The 26,110-nt window shown below is 40.3% G+C and overlaps 1 protein-coding gene and 1 long non-coding RNA gene across 2 annotated transcripts in view; one reads left to right on the top strand and one right to left on the bottom strand.

Moving 5' to 3' along the window:
* LOC309692264 (calcium-activated potassium channel subunit beta-4-like) overlaps positions 1-20,329 on the top strand; it is a 35,736-nt gene extending 15,407 nt beyond the window's left edge. The window contains exons 3-4 of the mRNA XM_082510598.1: positions 15,636-15,763; positions 18,558-20,329. Of these exons, the coding sequence (XP_082366724.1) occupies positions 15,636-15,763; positions 18,558-18,882 (453 nt within the window). The 3' untranslated portion in view covers positions 18,883-20,329. The remainder of the gene's footprint in view (positions 1-15,635; positions 15,764-18,557) is intronic.
* The window catches only part of LOC309692265, a 105,838-nt gene that overhangs the window by 53,220 nt on the left and 26,508 nt on the right, over positions 1-26,110 (bottom strand). The gene's annotated exons all lie outside the window — the stretch shown is intronic.

Here is a 26,110-nt window from a genome sequence, read left to right on the forward strand (position 1 = left end):
TCAGTCAATACGTGTATGAAAGGTTTTTCTTTTTGGGATTAACATTTTATTGAATTTTCCAGAACACTACAGTCCACTTTAAATACAGATCACAACATGTAAAAATTGCCTCAGCATAACAGCAGAACAGTATTCTGTGATCTCTGACAGCGCTTGTCAGGACCCCAATGTCTGTCCCACTCTAAGTTTTAACCTAATCCTTTTATTCTGAACAGATACAGATCCCGCTTCAGGTGGAAGCTCTCCATTCTTCACTCCTTTAGTGGAGAATTGAAGAAAGTTAGAATCATGCAAAAGGCTTGAGTTTAGCCTCCATCTGGGAGACTTGAAGCGGCTACCAAATGAGGTCAGATGCTGGAGCACCGAGGCATGGTCAAATAAGTGTATACCTCCAATAGAACAAGACATTGCTCAGGGCATAATAAAATTTGACATAAGAAAATAATCAATCCTCGACGGAGCATTGTGGGGGGCAGAATAAAAGGTGTAATCTCTTGTGGATAGGTTGAATACTCTCCATGCATCTACTAAACCCAAGTTCCTACACATTTTAAGAGCAACTGAAGCTGATCTAGAGTGTCGCTGTGAGGGAGTGCTATGATCTAGTTATCATCCACTACCAAATTGAAGTCCCCTGCTATCAGGATTGGGTAATCACCCATATAGCTAATTATACATTCCAAATTACCAAAAAGGTAGGGTTGTCAACATTTGGTGCACAGATATTGATTAAAATCTTGAACTCTTGAATCTCAGCCAAGAGTAGCAATGTCCACCCATCTGCATCCTTAACCATCCGGGTGCATTTAAACTGTAGCTGCTTATGAATCAAAATTGCTACACCCCTACTCTGACTCTGACATGAAAAAAATACCTGACCCACCTAATCACGGCAAAGTTTATCCAACTCCTGGGGGGACAAGTGAGTCTCTTGGAGAAAGGCAATGTGAGCTTTTTTTGATTTGATAAATGTAATGATTTTCTTTTTTTTAATTGGATGGTTAAGGCCCTTTACATTCCAGGTCAATAAGGTAAAGGGCCTTTGGTGCTTATTCGCCATCATGCATTTTGTATTGGACATATAACAGTGGGGTAACATATTATTAAAACCAGGAGTTCAACACCGAGTGGACAATATATGGATGGCTGGCTATAAATAAAATAGGCTATAAATAAAATATGGAAGTAAATAAAAATAACAACTGATAAACATTTAAGCAAATACGTCTGGGGTGACAGAGAACACTAGCTACCCTCAGGTGGGCCAGGAGCCCCCAAAAGCAAAACATAAACTTTATGGTCCGTGACTCTAACCAGTCAAACAGTAATAAACAGGACCCGTTGCCTGCAGCAGCAGCATACCAAGTCAATGCATTGTGAGCAGAGCAGTCATTTCAGGACTTAGCTCCCAGAACACACCTCTGTGCAGGTTGGTTAGAACTGTCCCTTGAAAGACAGTCTTTAATAGTCTTAGTGAGATTCTCTACCAAGCAGATTGCGTCGTATTCTCAAAACTAAAGTAAGTGAATAAATCAAATCAAAGCGTGAGACCCTATAATATTGAAACTTAAACAGTTAGGAGGTGCAAAATATATCAATAATTTTAAATACTATAACTGAGCACCAGCCAAGGCCTGTTATTCAATGGCATGTTAATTACGCTATGGCAAAAAAGGGCAGTTTTTAAATCCAAGCCCTTGACTGTAAATAATTCCCTTAAGGTAAAGACAGAATGTAGTCCTGGACTTTTTTTGGGTCGATAAACTCACGTCTGCCCTCCGTCATTTTCAGCACAAGCAACGCTGGGAACAGTAGGGAGAACTTGATCTTCCTTTCGTGTAACAGCCTTTTACAGGGATTAAATGCCGCTCTTTTGTGCGTCCATACCCTTGCAGCCCTCTGGAAAGCAATCAAAGCGCAGGTGGTTTCTCCGTCCTCTGTTTTCGAGGTGGTGTAATTCCTGTCGTAGAGCGTTCACTTCGTCACTAGTTGCAGGAGAATTTTCCTTTAGTGCTCTGCTGGCATCCTCAAGGAAATCCAGGCAAGACTCGGCATTGCTTAAGCGAGTAGCCAATATCCCCTAACTTAGCCTCCACTGCCCTCGTAGCAGTTTGAATTGCATTGGGTTTGCTCTCTTGTGTCTCGGAGGTTTCCTTAAGTGTGCGTAAATACTTGCAATGTCCTTGGCTATTTGTTCAGTTGTAGCAATTTGAGTAGTATTTGACTTTGAAGGTGAGGGTGGCTGCACATCATTAGCTTTCGCCGAGGCTTCCTTGCCAACACCTTCTTGGCGTTGAAGTGTACGCTTTTGTTGGTGACTTGGCATTATGAGCTTTCACAAAGAGTCTTAAAGGCTCCCGCTGTCCTGAGGCGATATTTTGTAAATGTTGTGTAGCGTAATGTTCTAATAATAAAAATACATTTTATTTGAGGCGCCTTTCTAAAACCAAAGGTCACCTTACAAAGAGAAAAAGACATAAATAAAATAGAATCTAATACATTAAAATACAGAAAACAACAAATAAAAACAAAAAACACAAATAAACAAGATGACAGCAAGTAAAATCTGTATTAAAATCCACAAGCAGTAAAGTCAGAGATAGAAACGACAAGGAGCAGGTGCATCTAGTACAGGTAGAGCTGCTGCAAAAACCCACAGAGCCCAACAGCCAGCGCAACAAATTCTGGATCCTTGGCTTTTAGTTAGCATTAGCAGCACATCCTGTGTCCGATGTGAAAGGACTTTTATGCTGCACACTGTGACTCACAGCAATGGTCCCGGGTCAGCCCTGACTTTGTGTTAAACTAATCCTAAAGTAATAATGGTATTTCTAACCACTGATATACCACAACTTTATCCTTTCAACAGCTGCTGAAAGTTAGGGGACCTAGCTGCTATCGGATATTTATATAGAGATCCTCCAGCTTCAAACTGTATTACCCTTCAAGGACCTGCAGTTCAAAAAAGCGCCCCTCCGACAGCCAAACCCATCTGCTCTCTGATTGGATTGTTACATTTGTGATTGACATGACATTGACCAATCAGATGAAAGGAAGAAAAATAGGGTCAAAATTCGTACTTGTAACTTGCAGGGTTTTTTTTGGCTAAGTCCACACCCAAATCTTTTTTACCATCCATCCATCCATCCATTCGCTTCTGCTTATGCTTTTCAGGGTCGCGGGGGGCGCTGGAGCCTATCCCAGCGCCCTGTCATAGGGCGAGAGGCGGGGTACACCCTGGACAGGTCGCCAGTCTGTCACAGGGCTAACACACAGGGACAGACAACCATTCGCACTCACATTCATTCACACATTCACACCAGGTGACAATTTGGATTATCCAATTAACCTATCCCCACAAGCTGCATGTCTTTTTTACGCACACACAAATTCTTTTTACACATACAAATCCCGATTTACAAGTACAAAACTGATTTACAAGTATCTTATGTACCTATCTTAAGTATGGGCCTCACAGCCCATTGTTCCTTCAGTGGGCTGGTTTCAGTCATTATGCAAATGTACTGTTTATAAGATTGGGGAAACCTGCAGTCAGCTGAGACTGAAGAAGTCACTTGGATGAGTGACGAAACGTTTCTCCCAGAAAACGCTACGTCCAGATGGACAGAATCAACTTTGGTGATTTACAAGTACAAAATATTTATGACCACATTTTGAGCCCATATCGAGCCTCTAGTGGACGTTAGAGGAACAGCAGCTCTTGGCTGTTGTCTTTATTTTTCACCCACAGAAGTTGAAGTTTCCATTTCAAATCAAGATGCCACTAAATTCACCCCGTTCTCCTTTAATACAAATGTTAATCCTGATATAAATAGCTAACGCTCCATTTTTTGTATTGTTGGATTAAACTGTTAATCAGACTGAATTAAGGTGAGCTGCAGCTCTGGTCACATATGTTTACGCAGAAGGCTGCTGCACGCACCCACTGGAAACTGCGGGTTTTATTTAGCAGAATAAGTGTGTGCTGTGTTGGTGATTAAGGAGTCATTGAGCTGTTTACTGCACATCTACTCTGATTTTTCTCTGTGACAAGCAGCAGAAGAAACGTCTCACTCTCCCCTCCTGTTAGGCAGATTGATTTAACACTCCCTCTCTGCTCCGGTTTCTGTCATGTAGCGAACAAATCGGCTCTAAATCGTGTGTTTTGAGCAGTAAAATGAGGATTTGGCAGCTGAATAAAGCGATGACATGAACACAGTGTGACAGCAAAGAGAGGAAGGAAGCAAGGAGATGAAGGCAGGTGGGCGGTTTCACTCAGCTAATTACTCGCCGAGTAATTTCCTCGTCTGTGACTTAATTATGTCATAAATGTAAATGACAAGAGCTGCAGGTAACCAGAGGGCAGCTGCACACACATACATGCATGTTTTGTAATAATCTCCCCACCCAAAGTCCTACCTTTTGCATTATTTTAATATCAATAATGAACTTTGACCCCAAACTAATAATTTCTAAAGATAACCAGCAAAAAGGTTGCTCTGTAGACTTTGTGTTTTCTCATTTTTCTATCAGTATGAGGACATTTAACACAACGCCAAAGGAAACAGATTTTACTGGAATCTTTTAAAAGGTGTCTAAAACTTTTATTTTTTCTAATTATTTAATGTCAAAAATTTCTTTAAAATTATTTTTAATTATTGATGGTTGCCAGGGGTTCACCAACTGGTCTCTAGGCCTGTGTGAAGTCTAATGATTTGAACTAGACTCTACTTAAATATGGCAGATCAAATATGTCAAAATAATATAATTTAAAAACTCAAATATAAATAAATACAATAAGAAATAAATGACCCAGTTATAAAATGAATGCAGTTAAATACTCAAAATATTACATTTCTTTTATCATGTTTCATTTAGTTTGGCATTGATTTACCTTTTTATGATATAATTTTTTTGTTTTTATCATTTATTTTGTATTAATTTATTCTTTTAAAATTTGGTGGTTCATCTTCTGTATATAAAAATTTATTTATTATTTGGCCAGTTTTGGTCCTCCCTACATAAATGTACTGCGGTTACTCATAAACTTATAACACTGAAACACATATGATTCTTTTCTTTTTTTTACCTTGTGCTTTTTGATCAGTCATGAGATATACAGATATAACTCAGCAGTCTGCTCTGTTTCATGGAAGGCATTATATCTATGCTGCTCGGGGCTTTAAAAGAGTGCAGGTGTTGTGTTTTAATACTGACCTTTTTATGCTTTAATCCCAAAGAAGTAGGCAGCAAACATTTTTCATTTTTCTGTTCATATGAGGACATTTGGAGCTTACAAATACAGCAAATCTCAGAGCAGCTGGAGAGGTCAACAGAAATAAGCCGAACTATTAATTTATGAAAGTATATTTGGTTCATGGAGACAGAAAAAAAACATTTAATATAATCACTGAAGAATGACGACAGCAATAATGACTTGTGTGTGTGTGTGTGTGTGTGTGTGTGTGTGTGTGTGTGTGTGTGTGTGTGTGTGTGTCATGCTAAGTTAAACTAATTAACTGTGATGAGGCAGCTTCTGGAGCTCCTGGACGCAGTGGAGGTGGGAGGCAGTTGTCAGTATCTTCCTGCCCAGCCAGGAGGCACTGTCCCTGCGGACAAACGCTACCTCTCTCCACCTCTCCTCTGCCTCAGAGGAAATGTTCAGCTGAGGCCGTTCAGACATTTGTGTGCTAACAAGTGTGTTCGACCTCTACCTAAACTGTACTAGTTTATACTTTACTCAATTCCTGGACCTTAACTGATCTTTGACAAGTGGTAAATGGCCAGTTTTGTCTCTGGGTGCTTTAGAGAAATCTTAAGCGTGTCTCAAGTAATTTAATTTGAAGTTCTTGTGCAGGTGTCGAAGTTTCCAAAGAACCTGAATCAGGTTGAATGTTGATGATCAGTCAACATTAAAAAAAAAATGAGGTGCTTATTTTTATTTAATAGTGTTTTCATTAATTATTGAATCTGGATCCAGCGCAGAATTTAGTGCAAACTTTAACCGAACATTGTGATATTCTTTAAAATCACACATGAAGTGATTTTCAGCCACTGCTCCTACAAATAGGATTTCTTTGGTTTCCAGGTCAAAAGCAGGTACTTTATTTAACCACTACAGATGACAAGATGACAGACTGAAGTTAAACAGATGAATTATAAAAATATGGAAAGGGGGGGGAGGGGGGGGTTGTGGTTTATTCATTTTGCTCTGTGAGACTGTAGCTGGTCTGTTCAGTAATCCATGCTGAGAAGTATGAAGTCATCATCAAGTGGATCTATAAGCTGCTGCTGCGCTCTGATGGGCATGCAGAGAAATAATGCGCTCTCTAAATGTACTCGATGAATATTTAAAAGTGAGACGTCAACAAGACACTAATAAAAATTCAGCTGGATTTACGGCTGTCGTTGTATCAGCTGGCCGTCAGAGAGGCTGACCACCTTTCAAGTGAAGGATCTCCACATGTTCGTCTCCTCACTGAAAGCTTGAGTGGATGCTGCAGTGTTTGATCCAAGCATCTCTTCATCATTTACACACTGCCTGAGACTTGGCATAGAAAGTCAAATATATAAATTATTAAAGGCTCCATAGCGCTCCCTAAAGGTGTGTTTGTATTCCCATCAGTATAGATTTTAATAAAAACTGTGACTATGAGGAGCAGAACTGAAGGGGTTAAAGAGACTGCTGAGCCACTCATTCATCACCATACTGTTCATCCACATAGAGGCACACAGGTGGACAGACAGGTCGTCATGACCTCATGTTAATCTGTTTAGCCGAGTCAGACTGAGAGGCGACAGCAGGTCACAGAAGACCAAAAACCTCAGAGCTTCCGATTATCTGCTCCAATTCAGGACAGAAACGCCGCTGTGCTACCGCCCTGTCTGTTAATCCAACCGCTGCAGTTCCTCTAACGTCCAGCAGGGGCTCCGGCAGTGGCTTAGTCCCCACAGACTCCCATGTTAAAATGTTACATCAGAAACAAACATGTTTCCAGCCTTATACCAACACTGGTTTATCTCTATAGATAATTCCCCACTCCATGTTTTTAACTGTTTGCATCATTGGAGGCGTGGCCTCCCTGACAGGGAGCTGTCTACTAGCTGCCTAGTGGTTTTGCAGCTATTGTGATCACATGCTGGTGATCACATGTTGTTGTAGTCTCAAGGCTTTTGTGGTTGTTGGATTGATTTAAATTTCCTTGCAGTTCTTTGATTTTTTTTCCTCTCCAACAACAAATAATGACAGCCGCTCAGCAGTGAACAGAAAGCTCTGAACATGTGACCTCCTGAGAGCCCCCACGCGGCTGATCAATAAGAAATATAAAAATCAGTGAAGAGATCGATAACTCCCCGCAGCGTCAGCTAGAGCTGAGAATCCTGCTGAGAACCTTTGTCTTACAAGACACAACAACAAACACCTGAAAAAAAACCACCTGAGAGTAAAACATGAACCAGGCTTCCTAAAGTGAGAGCAAATTTACAGAAAAACCAAAGAGCAGTAATTCCACAGGTACAGCAGGTGACACTGTTGGTAAAGTTGGTGCTGTTAATCCATTACAGAAAAAAACTGAGCTTGTTTCATGTCTTAGTCATAGACTGAGATGGACATAGCAACTATGATATCATCCACTGGCCTCTTGGTGCTTTAGCATTTGCCATGAATGCGTGTCAAAGGCTAAGCTAGCCTGTATCACACGGACACAGATACCTGCTAATAGCTAACTGGAGCCTCCGGTGGACGCTGGAGGAACTGCGGGTCTTTGTGTTTCTTTAAATTTCTAGCAAGTTTCCAGGTTGATGTCCTATGTCAACATGAGGAAAATGACAGTTCCCTCATTCCCTCCTGGAAGCTTCAGTGCAGTTAGCTGATCTTTGCAGGACAAAGGTCACATGTTCATTACCGTCCAATCAAAAAACATTTCTCCTTGTCTGATCTAATCAAGACAGACGGTGTTTGTGCTGTCAGCCTGTCAGAACATGATTGATGTTCTTCAACTCACAGCTAATTGTGTGTTGTCATGTCCCAGTCGTTTCCTGGTTATTTGGGTCAAGTGTTTGTTCAAGCTGAGTTTGTACTGAAATTTAGACTGAATGAAAAAAAAACCAACACATTTTGTACAAAACTGCGTCAAACTAGCTTTTTACCTGAGTATCTTTGTGACAGATCATTCACCGTCTCACTCTTTTAATGCTCCTAATGCAGCAGGACCTCTCAAGTTCTTCTAACATGTGGTTGAAGCTGTGGAAAAAGTATCGCTTAAAACCGCATTTTCACCGCTTTTTCAGTGTTCATAGGTTGATGGCTCCGTGTCAGAGCACTGGCTACGAATCTCAGACAGATCAGGCCTTAACTTAACGAAAAAGTTATCAATCGTTCTTTTCATCTTTTCTTATTACCCACAGCTACATCCACTTCTGTTGGGCCTAGGCTACTCACTAGGGCTGGGTATCATCACTGATTTCTATAATCCATTAGATTCCGATTCACAAGGTCCCAATTCGATTCGATTCAATTTTGACTCAGACATTCAGAAAAATTATAATTCTGATCATTTATCAGTACTGACACTTGTGAGACTTCATCTGAGGTGTGAGCATCACAGCAGATGCCTTTGTGTCAAAGTAAATGAAGATAAAACACAGAAAAACATGTAGCAGATTTTCCTGGCCTGGCTTTTTATAGCAGATCAAAAACTGAAGAAAACCATGAATCAACATTTTAACATTACCTGATGCTGTTGAAGTGAAGGAGAGCAAAGTTACAGAGGGTTTTATTAGAAACACAGCTAACTCTTTTGCAATTTGCCATCATTTTAAAAAGTTTAAATTTCTTCACTATTAAACAGTAGAAATTAGGCTTTCTTGTCGGAGGTAATATTTGGGAGAACGAAAAAGAAAAACAGCGACCAACTGTGCAGTACATGACTTGTGCGTAATAAGCAAACAAATAATGCAGAAAACAGAGATTTGAGATGGGAAACTGTTCTAGAATTACACTGATAGAAAGAAAGAGCTGTGCAGGAAGTGGGAATTTAATTGTGGTGGAAGCAAAACAGCAAAAGAGGGAATTTATGACGATGTTTATCAAATGTGAAGTGTAGTTTGGTTGCTTTTGTTGCTACTGGTTCAGTCAATTTTGGTTGGAGAGAGAAAAAGCCTGCAGCTTCAGAATCTGTGCAAAAAAGACGTAAACACAAAGTGCGGACCCGACGCATCAGAATCAGTGAGCTGTCGGCTTTAAGCCCTGACAGCTAACCAAGTATGTGCTGTCGGTTGAGAAAGCCGACATCTCACTTATTCTGATGCGTCGTGCTCTGTGTTTACGTCTTTGTGCAGAATCTGTTTACCTGCTCTCATTTACTGTTTGGTTGTTGTTAAAATAGTTTTATGAGCTTTAACCTGAGATTCTGGCGTTTCTGGCAAAATATATTTATATTTAAAAGTCAATTCAGGATTTAATGAATCGATATCGCTACTCACCTCCCTCTATCCACCTGCGCTTTCAAACTTATATACACGTAGGCTGACAGGAATATCTGGACCAGGCCAATCAGAGAGGCCCCGCCCCTGACTATCTCTGATTGGTTTAGACCATGATATGGGCATAATGTGTGTCTGTTGTTGATCACACAGAGACTTTCAGAGTTGCAGAGATTTTTTTTTGTACTCGAACGGCTGGTCGAACCAGTGCGACCTAGGATTTTTTTTAGTCACACCACTGAGAAATTAAGTTGCATATGTGACCAATTTGGTCGCACTCTAGAGCCTTGCATAAGTTAGGCAAAGACCTGAAAAAGGTCATGCTAATGCCTGCAAGTCCACTAGAGGCTCCAGCAGTGAGTCAGTCCCCATAGACGCCCATGTTAAAATGTTTAAAGTGTTTACACAATGTCACATTCCTATTTATCAGGATGAACATGCATATTTCTCTTAGTGTTGTTAGCTTTAACAAGCTTGTTAGCTCTAACAACACTATTCCATATTCCAAGCCCTAGATTTTGTACATTTTTATTGATTTTAGTTTTTGATTTTAAAACTGTTTCACTGTTTCCAATGTCAGTGTGAATAATTAAGATGAATTTTGCTGTATATCGTCAAATAAATTAGATTTTTCCTGATTTAAAAGGAAACAAACACAGACTGATGTATGATTCTAAAGAAGTGCCGTTAAATGCCTGAACGAGTCCACGCTTGGACTGTGAGGAAGGGGAGATAACAGCAATCAGAGGCTGGAGTGAAGCGAGCTTGTGCGTGGAGCAAACCTGCTGCGTGTTCAGAGCGCTGCTGCTCGCTGATCGCCGCGTGATGGTTCATCCTGTCAGCAGCAGGCCGCTGCTGCTTCAAACCCAAACTCCTCTCATTCAGGGCGCTTATCACACACTACAACACACACACACACACGTAATTATAACCTCAGCCTGTTGGCATGGCAACCGCAATCATCTGGCAGGGAGCCTCACTTATGATGTCATCAGGCGAGCCGAGTGTGATTGGACGGGTGATGAATGGCTGCTGAGCTGAGAGGGCTGATGAGCGGGCGTTTACCTGAAACACAGAGACAGAGCGATGGTCTCACTGACTGCACGACAGGCAGAAACTAACCCCCGACGGTCTGACGTCTCTGCACTCTCAGTAACTGTCCAACATATCACAGGCAGACCACTTCACACCCAAGCAAATGAGAGCTGAGGAGCTCAGATTTTAAGTGTAAGTTTTTAGATAAAAGACAAAGGTCTCCAAAAAATACCACCTGTGGTTAGAAAGTGAGCAGTGGGCACTTTCAGACACGAAGTCCACTCATTCAGATAATCTAAGATCAAATCTAGTTAACTATTTCTCCTGTATTTGGACTGGATATCCATAATAGCCTTCTGCAGCAGCCCATTCATTTTGCAGCAGTTGATGTGGGTCCAGGCTGTCAGGGCAGCAGTGATGTTCAGGTCTCACTCTCCTCAGACGTCACCTGCAGCTCTTCTCTGGGGACATAAAAGCATTTCCAGGCCAGGATTAAAGTGTAATTCAGGTTAAGCAAAGGGTCCCAAGGTCCCTCAAATGTGTCCATCTGCGTAAAAGTTAGCATTTGCTAGATGTGGATTGGTTGACAAGTGAGGAAAAAATAGGGAACGAGGGAACCACAAAAAACTTAGAACATCTGTCTTTTCCTTCTGGCGGACCAACAGCAGCACAAGCAGGAGTAGCCCCCAGACCGCTCACTCCACCTCCAACTCTGCAGGCAGACAGTGAATGCACCACCCAGGAGTCCAGGAGCCATCATAATCACATGCTGAACCACCTCAGCTGCTTCTTTGCCAAGTGGAGGAATGGTGGCTCAGCTCTGAGTGCCTAAGGCCGAGCCATCCTCCAGAGGAAGCTCATCTCTGCCACTTAAATCCACAGTCTCATTCTTTCAGTTACCCAGAGCCCATGGTTGTAGCTGAATGTTTAAACACCAACTACCTGGTTTCATGCTCACTCGTTTGAGACAAGCTTTCTGTTCATCCCACTGTGAGCAGCACCTCGTCCCTGTCCTGGAGTGGGTGTGTTCAGTTATCATCTTACAACCACGGCCTCAGACTTGGAGGTGCTAATTCCCAGCCACTCTGCTGCAAACCACCCAGTATGAGCTAACGGTCATCATAAAACAAAGCCAGCAGAGCCACATCAGCTGCGAAAAGCAGAGAGGTGATCCTGACACCACCTGAACCATCTCCCTTCTCCTCTTACCTGCACTTACAATTCTGTCTATGAAAATTATGCACAGTGAAAAACCGCAGCTCTCATCATCATCCTAACAACATATCGAGGCTTGTAGATCAATAAAATCATTGCTCGCATTCAGCAGAGAGAAAGTTGCTCCTGACATCAAACATGAGAAACTTTATATCTAAAAGAACTCTACTGCCATCAGGGCTTTTGCAGGAATGATGACATAATTTTCCAGGGAGCTGATTGGTTAGTAGGTGTTGGTTATGTACATGTTGAGTTGTTATGTCACATAAGTGAAACACCTGCTTCATAACACATGAGGTTACCTCACTAAGCCAGTAATCTTGCAAGACTCTCAAAGCAACTCAGAGAAATTAGAAAATAATCCTCCCCATCACTCCTAAAACTGATGCCATATCAAACTGTTTTGATTTGAAAGGTGTGAAAACAACCATAAAAATATTTCTGAATGAAAGTGGTTCGATGAGGGAAGACCCACATTCAGAGGCCAGCCTGAAAAAGCCTGAATAAGAGCAGTTCAGTGAGTCACACAAGCTCAGCGCTCACAGAAGAATAAACCTTAAAAGAAAACAACAGCATCCCTGCTGAGAAACATGGACGAGGCTCAGGTGTGTTATTGGGCTGCTTGGCTGTGTTGAACCTGCGCTGGACTCATAATCAGAAGATTATCAGTAAAACCTGGAGGGAAACAAACCACCTGGTGTCAGAGAGAGTCTGACTTGGTCGCAGCTCAGCAATCCTGCTACAGGATAATATGCATGTAAAAAGCATGGAGTGTGCTGAGAAGGGCCTTACTTCCTGATCTTAATTAAAGTGAACAGCTGTGGAAAAATCTGAAAGTCCTCAGAACACTGGCAGGATTTCTCAGTGGGAGGCCCACGGGAAATCAGAAAACTGCCCCAGAAATTAATTAATACCAAACGAGATGAAAATTCATCAAGTTCTCAGGATTTTAACTGTAGACAGACCTACCCCACTAAACATGCACTTGGAGTCATGGCCACAGTGAAGCGATGACCCCAGGGTCTGAAAAATAAATCCATTGTAGTGAAATCAAAACCTGCAGTTCCTCTAAAATCCAGCAGAGGCTCCCTCAGTAAGTCAGTCCCCACAGACTCCCACATTAAAAAAACTCTCGATAGATAATAAGGGACACCCCCATTAGCCCCTCTGGTGAATCAAAGCTGCAAAAAAAGAGCTTAATTTCTAGCACCGTTCAAAGGTCTACTGTATTTCTCGCACCATAAGGCACACCGGATTATAAGGCACGTTAAGCGAAACAAAACAGTCAGATAAGTCAAACTTTACTCAAGCCACTCTTCTTGCTTCCTCCACTTCTGTACCATTGATTCATTCTCTTGCAGCTGCTTTATTCCCATGTTTCAGTATATTAATGACTAACCTCCTATTGTGGATGGATTATCTCAGTTGTTCTCCTGACTGAAGTTTGGTCCGTTTACAGCATCCTGCTATGTGATTGCATTTGTCTCTAACCATCTGGAATGCTCCCATTAAATTTTATGGAGTGGAAAAAAGTTAGCATTCATCCTCCAGCTTCCCTGTGTTTGTTATGCTTACATAGCTGTGTAGCTAGCGATCACGTAGCACATCATTATATACCAGCTAGCCCAACTTCAGTAACCCTACAAAAATCACTGCTGTTTAGTTTTCTGTCCTCATTTATGTTGGAAGTGATAGCAGAGCTGTATGTTTTAATTTTTTCAGACTATTTTTTCTATGACATTTGTACGGAAGAAGATTAGGGTCACTGGAAGAAAAAAAAGTGTGAACGTCTTCTTCTTTTTTCTTCTTTTCCAGAATTCTGAGAAAAAAGTCAGAATTCTGACTTTAATTTCAGAATTCTGGAAAAGAAGAAAAAAAAAGACGTGCCCACTTTTTTTTTTCTTCCAGTGACCCTAATCCTCGTTCGTAGATTTGCATTAGTTTTGGTTTTTAGGTGATTTTTTTGCTCTACTAAAGAATAAATGTAACGTATTTCGGCAGTAACACATCTGGGGCCACAGCTGTGCACACTGGTACCTCATCTGGAGAAGAGTGGTTGATTATTCTTGAGCTTTGTTGGGAATAAATGTGCATTAATTAGCTCAAAGAGATTTTTTTCTGCTTTCATACGGTGACTACACATACTCAGGGAGGGACTGAAGCCAATCCAAGCAGCTGCTGTTGCCCCTCCAGAGGAATCATTTAGCTGGCTGTCATCTTTAATTTAGTTCCACCTACTGTCCACAAACTCAGGTGTGGCTCCATGCTGGCGAGAGATGCTCCGTTCTGCTTTTGACCTTTGAGCTTCTGATTCGGTTAAAAACATCCACCACAGTTCCACAGAGTCCACAGCTTCCATGACTGATGGAGACGACCCCCTGCCCCTTCTCTGCACCAATCAAGTCATCATCATGGCAACCAGTCGATTCACAGGAACCAGCCAGACACCAATCAACCTCCTGCTACATGAATCTGAGTGTGTGTGTGTGTGTGTGTGTCACAGAGGTTATTTTTGTTCGCTGAAAATAAAACTGAAGAAAAACAACGCGATGCTGACCCCCCTTTAAACTTTTCAGATTATTGTGACCTCATTAGAGCACCTCCTGCCGAGTAATCACTGTCATTTATTTATTCATTTAAGAGCTGCCACAAAATCAATGTGATGAAACACTGAAACACTCTGTCAAACCCTTTAAGTTTTGTCTGCACAGTTTATATGTTGTATATTTTGAATCTTGTTTTCACCTGTTTGCATCACAAACTGTATATTCAATTTAATTCAATTCAGTTTTTTTTTTTATATATAGAGCACCAAATCACAACAACAGTCACCTCAAGTCACTTTATACTGTAAGGTAGAGACCCTACAATAATACAGAGAAACCCAACAATCAGAAGACCCACCATGAGCAAGCTCCATGATAGTAAGAAGGAAAAACTCCCTTTTAAGAGGAAGAAACCTCCAGCAGAACCAGGCTCAGCTTTTTGAACCCCATTGTGGTTTTCACCATCTTTTTTCTAAAACCAGAAGTGTTATATTTGGATACGTTATTAGCCAGTCCTAGCTAGCAGTGTTGGCAAACTACAGGAAGTAGTTTGTTTAGATGCTGTTAGTACAGTTACCTCACAGCAGCCATAATATTGGTCACATCATGTCATTAAAATGCTCCAAAAGGCTTCAGCAGCACAAACATGGTCCAGAGATCCACTTCAGTTAGTTGAGGTGTAACCTAGCAGGCAGCTATCAGCTACAGCTGGCTGTGTCGTGTTGTGGAAATTTTAATTACCAAATCCTGCAGACACGATGAGTTGTAACAACACCTTTATTTCAGCTATCTTATGCATAAGGAGGGACGTCAGTCAGGGGGCACTGAAAGTCGTCTCTCACAATGAACAGTTCAGGTTCCTTTTATACACAGTCGCAGAACAAAAGGCTTTTACAGTTGCAGTTCACACCTTGGCTCTAAACAGAAAGACTCTCTATCACCTGTGTGAATCTCCCCCCCTCTGGGGTCAAGTCTTCCTGTGTGAGGTTCCGTCTCCTGGTTTTCGTCTCCTGGAAGACATTCACCAGTTTCTCACCGTCTGTTTTCCGGCATGAATGAGGTGTGAACCAGATGTACTAAACTAAGTAACATGAAAGCATTTCATCAAGACAATACATTAAAGGACAATACATTAAAGATAAATCCCACAACAGTCGCCATTCACCTGTCAGTCAAAGAAGCCACGCCCCTAATAATGCAAACTTTAAACAGGTGTGTTATTAAATACAGGCGTTAGGAAAAGAGAACAGTTTCTGTATCCGGCTGTAAACATGTCTAAGTGTGCTGATGATGTTTATATGATGTAAAACTTCATGTAAATTAAATTGAATATTTGTGCTGAATTTTTTGTCGCAGTGTTCGTTTGTGCCTCCGTGTGAGAGGGACAACCAGAAGAACAGAGACAGCGTTCTGTGGTGGGAGGATTACTTCACCAAAGAGGTCAACAGCCAGTCGTTCATCTGCTTCTTCAACCAGCAGCGGCGGTGAGGCTCACGCACACGTTTACAGCTCAGTCTATTTGGAGGTGCGATTCAGATAAATTGGAAATCAAAGAAAGTGTGATCCTGTCACATCATTGTTACCACAGAAGACGAATGACCGGACTTTCTGACAGACACACTTTCCACTTTCAAATTTGCTGTTCCTGACCTTTGACCCTCAAGAAGTGACCTCTGACTTCACTTTAATAGTCTTTCCACTTCAACTTATAATTAAAGTCATTTTTTTGTCAGTGCCCTAGAAGGATTCAAACTTCATGCTTATACTTAAAATTTTTATATAAATTCAAATTTTTATTTCTTTTATGCCATGTTTTACCTACTGTCTAATAATACCATCATATTATTCATTTAAAGGTTTATCTTACTATAGTTTTATTGTAATATTCATCTTTTCTTCTGGTTTCATTAGTGCTCTGTGTGCATTATACATGATTTCTATTTACATTTTGCTTTCAGGGTGAATTTATGTTGCAGGTTCAGATGAGAAGTGGTATCTTAGCTCTTTAACTTTGATGCATTTTTAAGAAATGTTCATTCATGCTTATTTGAATATTTAAATACATAAAAAATATACATATAAAACATGATGAAAAACAAAGTGATTATACTGCATTTTCAAACAAAATCCTGTCAAATGCCAAAAATCCTCAAACCGTTGGTCTTTCAATCGTTGGACCAAAAATTTTTTAAATGAATAAAAAATAACCTTTAATTAAAATCCCAGAGCCACTTCATTCATTCAGATTTTAAATGCCTTATACATTATTGTTATTTTAATTAAAAAATGTGAAACATCAATTCAGGCTCCAGCCTGAATTCTCAAAATATATCTTGTAACCAGTGAATAATTTCAGTCTATAGAACATGGAACAAGTACAAAATTAAACCTAAAAAAATCAGTCGTGTACCGTCAGCAGTGATGTTGTCAGGAATTCGAGTAGATGATGCTTCAAACTAGATTATCACACTAATCAGAATGATTTTTTCTTCCAGAGTGAAAATAAGACTGCAGAGTCAAATAGAGACCAGCAGAAAAAAATGACTTTGCTGTTCATCTAAAATAAGATATTTTGACTTTCTGAATTTCCTTTATCACACTACCGATGACATAAAGGTGAAAATGTAGGTCAACAGTATGATGAAGGTGGATTATCAGAGGTGAGCAGGAGATACTGAGCAGAACAGCAGAAGGATGCTGAGGTTACAACCTGAAAATAAATACTGCAGTGAAACATAATAAGAGCAGGAGGAGAGATGTTTGAAGAAGCTCTTCTTTCCTCTCTTTTTATTCAGGCTCTGTCCAAAAAACTGATGAGACAAAGAAAAGCCAGAGATCTGCTTTAGCGTGTCAGCTTAATCCTCCGATAATTCACCGTCAGTGCTTACCTGTGACCTTGGTTAGTTTTATTTTTATCTCTGCACCAGAAAGATCCGAATGAGGAAATGCTGGTTCATAAATGAGGCCCCAGTGGGAGCTCATTGATGCTACACATCAGCTCTTCTTTGGTGTTTTAGAGAACAAACTGGAACACGCAAAGTTTCTTTTTTCATTAAGTTTAGAAAAGCATGTAGTCTCTAGATGTCTGGCTTATTTCAGAGGTGGCATGAAGGTTATATCCCAAAACTTTTTGGTGGTGTCAGTCAGAGTATGAGAGCTTAAATTAGACTGTGCACAGCTGGAGGAGATCTTTCTTCTGGTCACTTCCAACTCCCTAATTTTTATTTTGGGATTCCACTAGAGCATCGGCATGATTCACAGTTCACAAAATCCTTACTGATCTCAGAATTTAGATGCTCACTTCAGCATGAACTTTACTGAACACTTTTTAACCCTCATCCTCCATTTTCCCTCCGCTAATGTGTTTGTATTAGCCTAACCACAGCTCTATAGCTAGCCACCAGTTATCACACCACTATCTGTCAACTAGTAAGATTTCACCAGCCGCCCAAACATAGCTGATATTTAATTTTCTGTCTTCATTTACAAGTAACAGCAGTGCTGTACATTTTAACTTTTTTGGACCCTGAAATGATTAAAGATGCTCCACAGCTAACTGTGGAGATGAATGTGTGCTCAGTTAGACTGCAGATAGCTTAACTCTATTTTTGGGAAATTTGCTGTTAGTTTTTGTTGTTACATAGAAGCAGCTTTGCCTTTCTTTGTTAAATTGTTAGGTGTACAATTCATTTTAATCATGTGAAGATTGAGATTCAGAAATGAGACAATGCCACTTTTCAAAAGGAGAGATAGATTTTGTTTATCTTTAGTAAGATGTCTATTTGAGTATGCCGATGTTGGATTGCAGTTAACGATATCCAGCTAATGTAACATTAGCTATACTACCTAAATGAATAACAACATAAACACTTGTTGAGTTAAGCAAGCTAGTCATTAAATATACTCCGAGTGAGGCCCATGGACCTTAACTGCATTCTTTCTAATGACCAGCAGGGGGCAATTCCTCTTATAGAAAAAAATCATTGTCATTACTGTGGAAAAATTACTCTACTGCTCACCTGATTCGGCACTTTCAAACAAAGCTTTCCTGATGGGATGTGATTAAGGGGGTGCTTGCTTCTATCTTGCTTTCATTGTCTGTAACATGAAATATTAGTAGGAAGCCTTTAATTTTAGTGACAGGAGATGGTTTGGTATGAAAAAGGAGTAAAAGTAGAAGGACCTGCAGGAGGTCAGTGAATTAACAGTCAATCCCAAGAGTAGTGTTTTAACACCATGTTAAATTCGTGCTTTTACTTTTTCTTCTTTTTATTTCAGGCCTGATGACGTGTTGTGGCGCCGTTCCCATGACACCAGTGTCCTGTTACACTGTGTTCTTTGGCCAATGGTTTCCCTCCTTCTGGGCACACTCATTGTGCTCCTGACGGTATGTGCTCGCTCCCTGGCTGTTCGAGCCGAGGCCCTCCAGAAGAGGAAGTGCTCCTATGAGGTCTGCCAAGACCTGTCTGCCATGCCACCTGACCGCTGCGGCAGCAAGGCCAGAGACCCACTCACGACAAACTCTGACCCCGAGCTGTCATCGCCCTCAAGGACCCTGCCGCTGTTTGCGGTCCCAGTGCGGCGCAGAGATCGGGAACATTAGAGCGAGCAGAAAGATGTTTCTTCAGCATGAAATCACTAAGAATGCCAATGAGCCGGTAGGCGAAGTCGACTTAATGGCTAAAGACGCCACCAACAACCCATTGCTGTCCGGACTGGTTGGTATGATCAGAATGTTTGAATGAGGTGAAGATGAGGGGACATCCACTGTTGCCTATAGATTTCAGCAGGAAGACTATACAAAACTTCAGACTTTTTCCTGATTTTAGCTTAAAGTGGATCAGTGGAAATCTTCTGACTAGCAATGAAAGGCTGTTTAAATGAGGGTAGTTGGTGTTGGGTACTGATAGCTGATTCTACTTTGGGTCTGGTTTCTAGTCATCAAGAAACCCAGACTTATTAAGTTCTGGTGTTTTAAGGGTCTCTTATCAAGTATCTTTATCTGTTATACTTGTTCAGTCATTTCAGCTTACTTGTGAGCTCCAATATTTGGATTATATAATTTGTTATAGACCAGCTATATAAATAAGTTTGTTCCAACTATTAAATGGGAAAAATCTGTATTCATCAGAGATCTTTCAGTGATCATCCATCAGTTTCTGGCTTCGTCCAGCAGCAACTAATCACATATAGAACAATATATGTTCAAGATATTCTGGGAATGGGCTAAAAGTTATTTAAATTTAACCATCTCCAGTTCAGATTATTGAACTGGAAGTCCCATTATGACCTACTTTTGCCTCAGCGATGAGAGCTGGATCTCCTCCAATCTCAAAACGATAAACACTGATCTTAATTTCAATTTTAGAAAAGTGGACAAAGTTGGATTGAGGTGAGTCTGGCAAATACACTGTCGCAAGAAAATGATTGAGATCAGCCAAATTTGAATCAGGTAGGGTTTTTGATTCTTAGAAATTTTTGACACCTTGTGCTGATCTTTGACTTGTGTTTTTAAGTTGTTATACAAAGCATGAAAGCTGAGATTCTATCAGAGATTTAGATTTAATAGGATGCTATCAAAGCCCAACCCAAACCCTCGCGCTGTGATTGATGATGCAGTCAGGACAAGACAAGCATAAGGACTGACTCTTGGGAAGTAACTGCTCTTCTGTAGCTCTCTTATTAATGTAGTTTCCCTTCAAGTCCCAGTAGCCATGAATGTTTCTTAACAGAGGTGCAAAGTCCTGATGTTACCTTCAGGATTGTCTCTGCTGTTCTAGCTTGTGCAACTCAAGGCAGTCTTTTGCTGAGAATTTCTTTCATCAGTCTTCTAACAAATGAGACATATTACATATGTGAAGATAAATAGTTGTCTACTACAGCACTTTTATAGTACAATTTGAACCCTATAGGAGCTTAGCAATGATTTTGTTTTGATGAAAAAAGTTTTTACCAGCACACAGTCACAACTGTTGTTTTCTCTTTGATTTGTATCAATGGTCATAGAAAATATCTGGACTGTTTAGTCGTCTCTTGTGCTCTTGGTTGTTTACTGGGGGGGGGGGGGGGGTTGTGCAAGATGTTTTTAACCTCGTAACATCTGCCAGATCACTAGTTTAGGTTCACATCAACTTTTCCTTGTAATTTTCACCTGTTTTGCATACACAAATGGACATAACTGAAGAACTGTAAGACTGTGAGACTGACATTTAACTCTCATTTAACAACTCTAGTTTTTGAAGCCCATATAACCCTAAAGTAGGGGTCCCCAACTCCAGGCCTTGAGGGCCGGTGTCCTGCAGGTTTTAGATCTCACCCTGGGTCTATACACCTGAATCAAATGATTAGTTCATTTCCAGGCCTCTGGAGAACTTCAAGACATGAGGAGGTAATTTAGCCATTTGAATCAGCTGTGTTGGATCACAGACACATCTAAAAACTGCAGGACACCGGCCCTTGAGGTCTCGAGTTGGGGACCCCTGCCCTAGAGTTTACACTAAAAGGTTTGCCAGGTACCTGGTGGATATTAGAAGGTTAAATCCAGTTGGTTAAAACAGTCTTGGAATATTCTGGAAATACTTTCAGAGTCAGAGTTTCCAAAGACCTTTTTGAAAGGTCGACTGGTGTGGGTTTTTCTAACATTTTGGCTGCTCAGCTCTGTGACTGGATTTTAAGGTAAAAAGTGAAGAGGTGAAAAATATAAAGAGCCAGTAAAAGGCAAATAGACGGGTATTTTTAAATCAATATTTGGAATTCAATTTAAATAATTAAACCTGCACTATTAATTTATGTATTCAAATACACTGGTGACTCATCAGAGTGCCCATTAGTGGATCCTATTGCTTCAGGGACTCGAATCCTCTATAGGGTTGACGATGCAAGAGCTCTTTGAACCGTGAAGGTGTTGGCAGACAGCAGGGAGCTCAGCAGAAACAACCACAGCTAATGTTACTGACAACGTTACCCTTCAAGTCGCACCCAAAGAAATACAAAGTTCATGTATTCAGCTCAGTAAAATCAGCTGCACCACAGTTTCCCTTCAAAGTAGAGTGTAAAAGAGACCAGGCGCCTGCAAGTCAGTTATAACTTTTTTACTTTAAGATATAAAGCATCCTGAAGCAACTGACAGATTACTTTTGTCTGATACTATATAATTAAAAGTGAATGTTGGAGGTAGAACATTCTGTGGTCTAAATTTGGCAATTTATTATTTCCTCTAACTGGGCTGAAACTGCCCTAATTATGTCAAAAGAAAGATGTTAAACGTGCTGTCCCATTTCACTAAGCCAGGTTTCCATCCAGTTGAAACCAAACCTAAAGCAAATCATGAATGAATCATGAGTTGGTTCATCAAAATGCACGTGGCTTTAACTTACCGGTCAGTACCATTAAAATAATAAGACACAAGGCAAAAGCTCAAAAGGTGGAAATGTAAAGTACACTTTTGCTATTATTATTATTATTATTATTATTATTATTATTATTATTATTATTATTGTTGTTGTTGTTGTTGTTAAGGTTTTCAATCCTTCTATGGACATTGAAGTGGTGTTTCAAGTACATCATAAGTCTCTTTAATTGAAACATCACCAATTTTGTCATATTTTGGTGATTATGGATTAGACTACTAGTTCTTAATGTTTTTTAGTCTTCAATCCTTCTATGGACATTAAAGCTAAACACCATAACTAAATATTACTCTATGAAAAATATCCATAAATGGATAACTTTAGATCCCAATGTTATCTACAGGACTGCAGTTGTCAGTATAGGGGTTCTGGCCCATTAAAACTGCATTTTAAAGTATTTAGAAGTAGAATTCTACTTTAATTTGTGCCACATTGTTCACTTTTCAACGCTTCAAAACAAAGCAAAGCGTCAGTAAGTCTAATTAGGAGGACAATAACAAGGTTGTGGTAGGATGTTAAACAGACACGTTGTTGCTTGGTATCACTCCAAGGTAAAAAAAAAAACGACACATGCCCATGGCCCGGGGTTCCCTCCACATGCTGCCTTCAGAAGTAATGAGGACAGAATCTAGACCATGTGAGTAAAGTGTGCGGGTGCTCGGGGGATTCTCTGTGCTGCAGATGGTTTCGCTCGGCTTCAACCCTGATTGTACAGGCAGGAAAAACCTCTGAGCTGACAGCTAAGGGACAGGAGGCTTATAGCTTGTACGTTATACAGGTACCCACAGAGGCAGTATGTACTGTTTCCACAGAAATGTCTCACAAAATCTTCTTATTGGTTCCCAGTCATAATCAGCTTGTGAAAATTTAGAAATATTCAAATGTACCAAGGAGCACTACAATAAATTCCAGCTCAAGTTATTTCTTTTTTTGATTTCCTGGACGATGAACGTTCATCCTGCTATCCATTCTCTTCCGCTTATCCAGCTCAGGGTCAGAGACTAGTGTGCAGCTCGGTGCCCTAACAGAGATACATTACACAAAAAAAGGCACCGGGCAAACGTTCAAACATTGTTTTATCTTAAATAACAGTTTTACAAATTGGCGAAACAAGAGTTAGAGGCTTTTTCAGTGAAAGTTTTAATCCTCCTTAACAGTCCATAACAGTTAGGATCTAAATTAAATAAAAACATTTAAGTTATTATGTATCATATTATTATGTGTCATACACATGCTAATACTGGATCATAAGGAAGGATTTATTTGTGTGTATAAAATTTTAATTTTGCACTTGGTATGATTTATGTTAATTTGAAGGGCCACCTGAGTATAGCAAAGTATGTAAATTAATTAAGTGTTATTCTTTTATCTTTTATTTCTCGAGTCAACAAAAGAATCAGAAGTTTAAAAATTTTGGGAGCAGTAAACGTCTTAGCCTCATATGCCACAGGAGATTTTGAGACTTGAAAGTTGGCCTTTGAACTTGCAAGTCTGGAAATGGCTGATCTATATTAATACAGCATCATATTTAAGCAGAATTATGTTTCAAATTTTGCTAAATAAGAAATCACAAACACTTGTTTTGAAGGCATCAGCAATTCCTCTTTTGATTCGTGATGACGTTCCTCCATGGCAGCAGTTGGCACCCCACGTCACGTCCTGTGGAAAAGGCAGCCATGTTTGGTGGTGCTGAAGCCTCTCTGCTTTTCTCATTAAACGGTCTGCAAACTGTAACGATGCTGAGCAGCAGACAGCAGGTGGTGGAGAAGCTGTAGGGAGTTTTAATTTGAATATCTTCACAGCTCCCACATGTTGGCGAAGACATTGAAGTAGCTTCTCAATCTGGATCTGTTCAAGAACGATCAATGTGAAACATGTTTCAGGAAGTCTGCAGAGCTGCTGGGACATGTGATGTTTGGTTTGCACAGCTGTGTTTGCCTGGTGTTGCTGGTATTCGTGACAGTTGCTGAGGGAAGAGTTTAGACAAAAAATTAAGTGCTTTAAACATATTTAAGCTCATCTCCAGAAACGCTCTGGGTAAAATTACTTAATTTTCTGCCAAGTAGCAGAGTTAACAATAGACCTGCAATCACGAAGTGTGATTCATCTTGTATCAGGGGGAGTTTTTAATCATCAACTGTTGTTTCCAAATGTCTACCACCGCCTTTCAAACATGCCCAGCAGTCTAAATTCGACCCTGCTTTAAGCAATATTTTTGCCAAGCTGTTCTCTGAGCGAGTGAGCTGTTATTGTCCTGTCATCTCCTCCTCGGGTTCAGCTAGGAGACTGAACCCGAGGTTTTGTTGTAAACTTGAATTTTGCTGCTGTAACACATTTTATTCACATCACTTTTCATGAGAACGTCCATCCTGTCTTAGATTTGTGTTGACTGTTGGACACCTTTTAACCATTCCTTAAAAAAGCCTGAGAGCATGAATGTATTGTTTGTTTAATACGTCAGATTCATATCTGATTGTTCTTTGTCTTCATCAGTGATCTTTGTGCAAAATTCAAATTTATTCACAAGTGGCGTTCCTCTAATGTCCACTTGAGGCTCCAAAAATGAGCGTCTGTCTCACTTGCAGCACAATGACCCAAATATGTGTGTATGATGACGGGAGGCTTTAATTTCTGATCTTAAGGAAACTGAACAGCTGTGGAAAAAGCTGAAAGTCCACAAACCTGAGAACATTGGTGGGACTTCTCAGTCTGCTGACCCATGAGAAATCAGAAGGTTACCCCTGAAATTAATTAATACCAAGCAAGAATTCAGTTTATTCTCTGTATTTTAATTGTAGAAAGACCTTTTCTCTCAACAAAAATTCATTGGAAGTCATCGCTTAAGGGACAACACATGGGTCTGAAAAGTAAACCCAACATGGAAGTACCAAAAGCTGCAGTTCCTTTAACGTCCAGCAGGGGCGCCAGCAGTTGGTCAGTACCCATAGACTCCCATATTAACACTTTACAACAGAAATAAACATGTTTACAGCCTGATACAATCACTGAATTGGCCTTTATACTGTATTCACCCTTTAGTTTGTAACTCATCTTTTTAAATTGTATTAAGGTTTAAAGTTTGCATTGCTGGGGTGAGGCCTCTTTGACTGACAGGTGGATAGTGACACAGGTGGCTATAGCTGCTAGCTGTTTGCTAGGCTTCACTTCCGCTAACTGGTCTCCCTGAACTGGACCTCTGTTTGTACTGTTGGAGCCGTTTGGAGCCTTTTAATGATGTTATCCGACCAATAACATGGCTGCTGTGTGATTACTGTACTAACAGACTGTCTAAAGAAGCTACTTAATGTAGTCTGCCAACAAAGCCAGCTCACATTGGCTAATAACATATCCAAAGATGGTACTTCTGGTTCTAGAAACAAGATTATACATATAGCACCTTAGTGTGCCACCACATTTCAAAATTGAGTTGAACCATCTGATGCATACTGTCTGTCTGATGCTCTTCAGAAACCTGTGAAGAAAAACAAGCTTTCGTCTTCTGGTGTCCTGTGTGAGACACCCGTGACCCTAACACACTTTCTTTCTAGCACAGGATGTCTGGTTCCCACGGGCACTTCTCTGGAGTGCTTCCTCAGGGAGAGTGGTCCATCCTAATCCCCTAATTAAGATAAAAAGTCTGAGCTTGGCTGGGCTAATGTTCTCCAGACCGTTTAGGGAAACATAAACACCAGTTTACAAAGATATTGTGTCAGTCATTTAAACATGTAGGGGGAATAACCACAGATCCAGTCACAGTGAGAATGAACAGTTTGACTCCATGAATGTAGAGAGGCAGAAACACGACTGAGTGATGTAGCGTCATTAAAACATAATCAGTGCCTGAAGGAGTCAATCAAAAGTCATCAATTCTTTACCTTTTCTGCTTCTTGGACCCTTTCTTCTATTTGTACAGCTGCTCCTTTTAATACTTGTCCTTGCTTGCTTGCTTGCCTTGTTTTTGCCACTTTTATCATTTTAATTCTTCTGATTCTCTCATCTACTTTCTTTCTGCCCTTTTCTCCAACATTTTCTCTTTCCATTATGCTGTTGGATAAAAACTTTCTAAAAACAAAACAAAAACTAAGGGATGTTTATCTGAAAGAAAATTTGTGCACACTTTGAATCTGTTTCTACCGTTAGCTCCTGTTTTTCTTCTTTAACACCATTAAAACTTCCTTATAATCCAGGATCCAGCTGTTTAAAAGCCATCATGCCGTCAATGAATTTCATTTGTCCTCTCCAAAGAAAATGTAGCTTTTGTAGCATTTATGTGTATTTTCGTGAGACTTGATGAGGTTTTATTGTCTCTGTTTGAGGTCTCCATGTTAGATTTTCTATCTAAAGCCATATGCTAAGCTGTGACCTGCAGTAGCAACTAAACGCTGTATTTAGCTTCTTAACACAAGCAAACGTTTCATTTCA

The sequence above is a fragment of the Aulonocara stuartgranti genome, assembly GCF_965226115.1.
Source record: "Aulonocara stuartgranti genome assembly, chromosome: 17".
NCBI lineage: Eukaryota > Metazoa > Chordata > Actinopteri > Cichliformes > Cichlidae > Aulonocara > Aulonocara stuartgranti.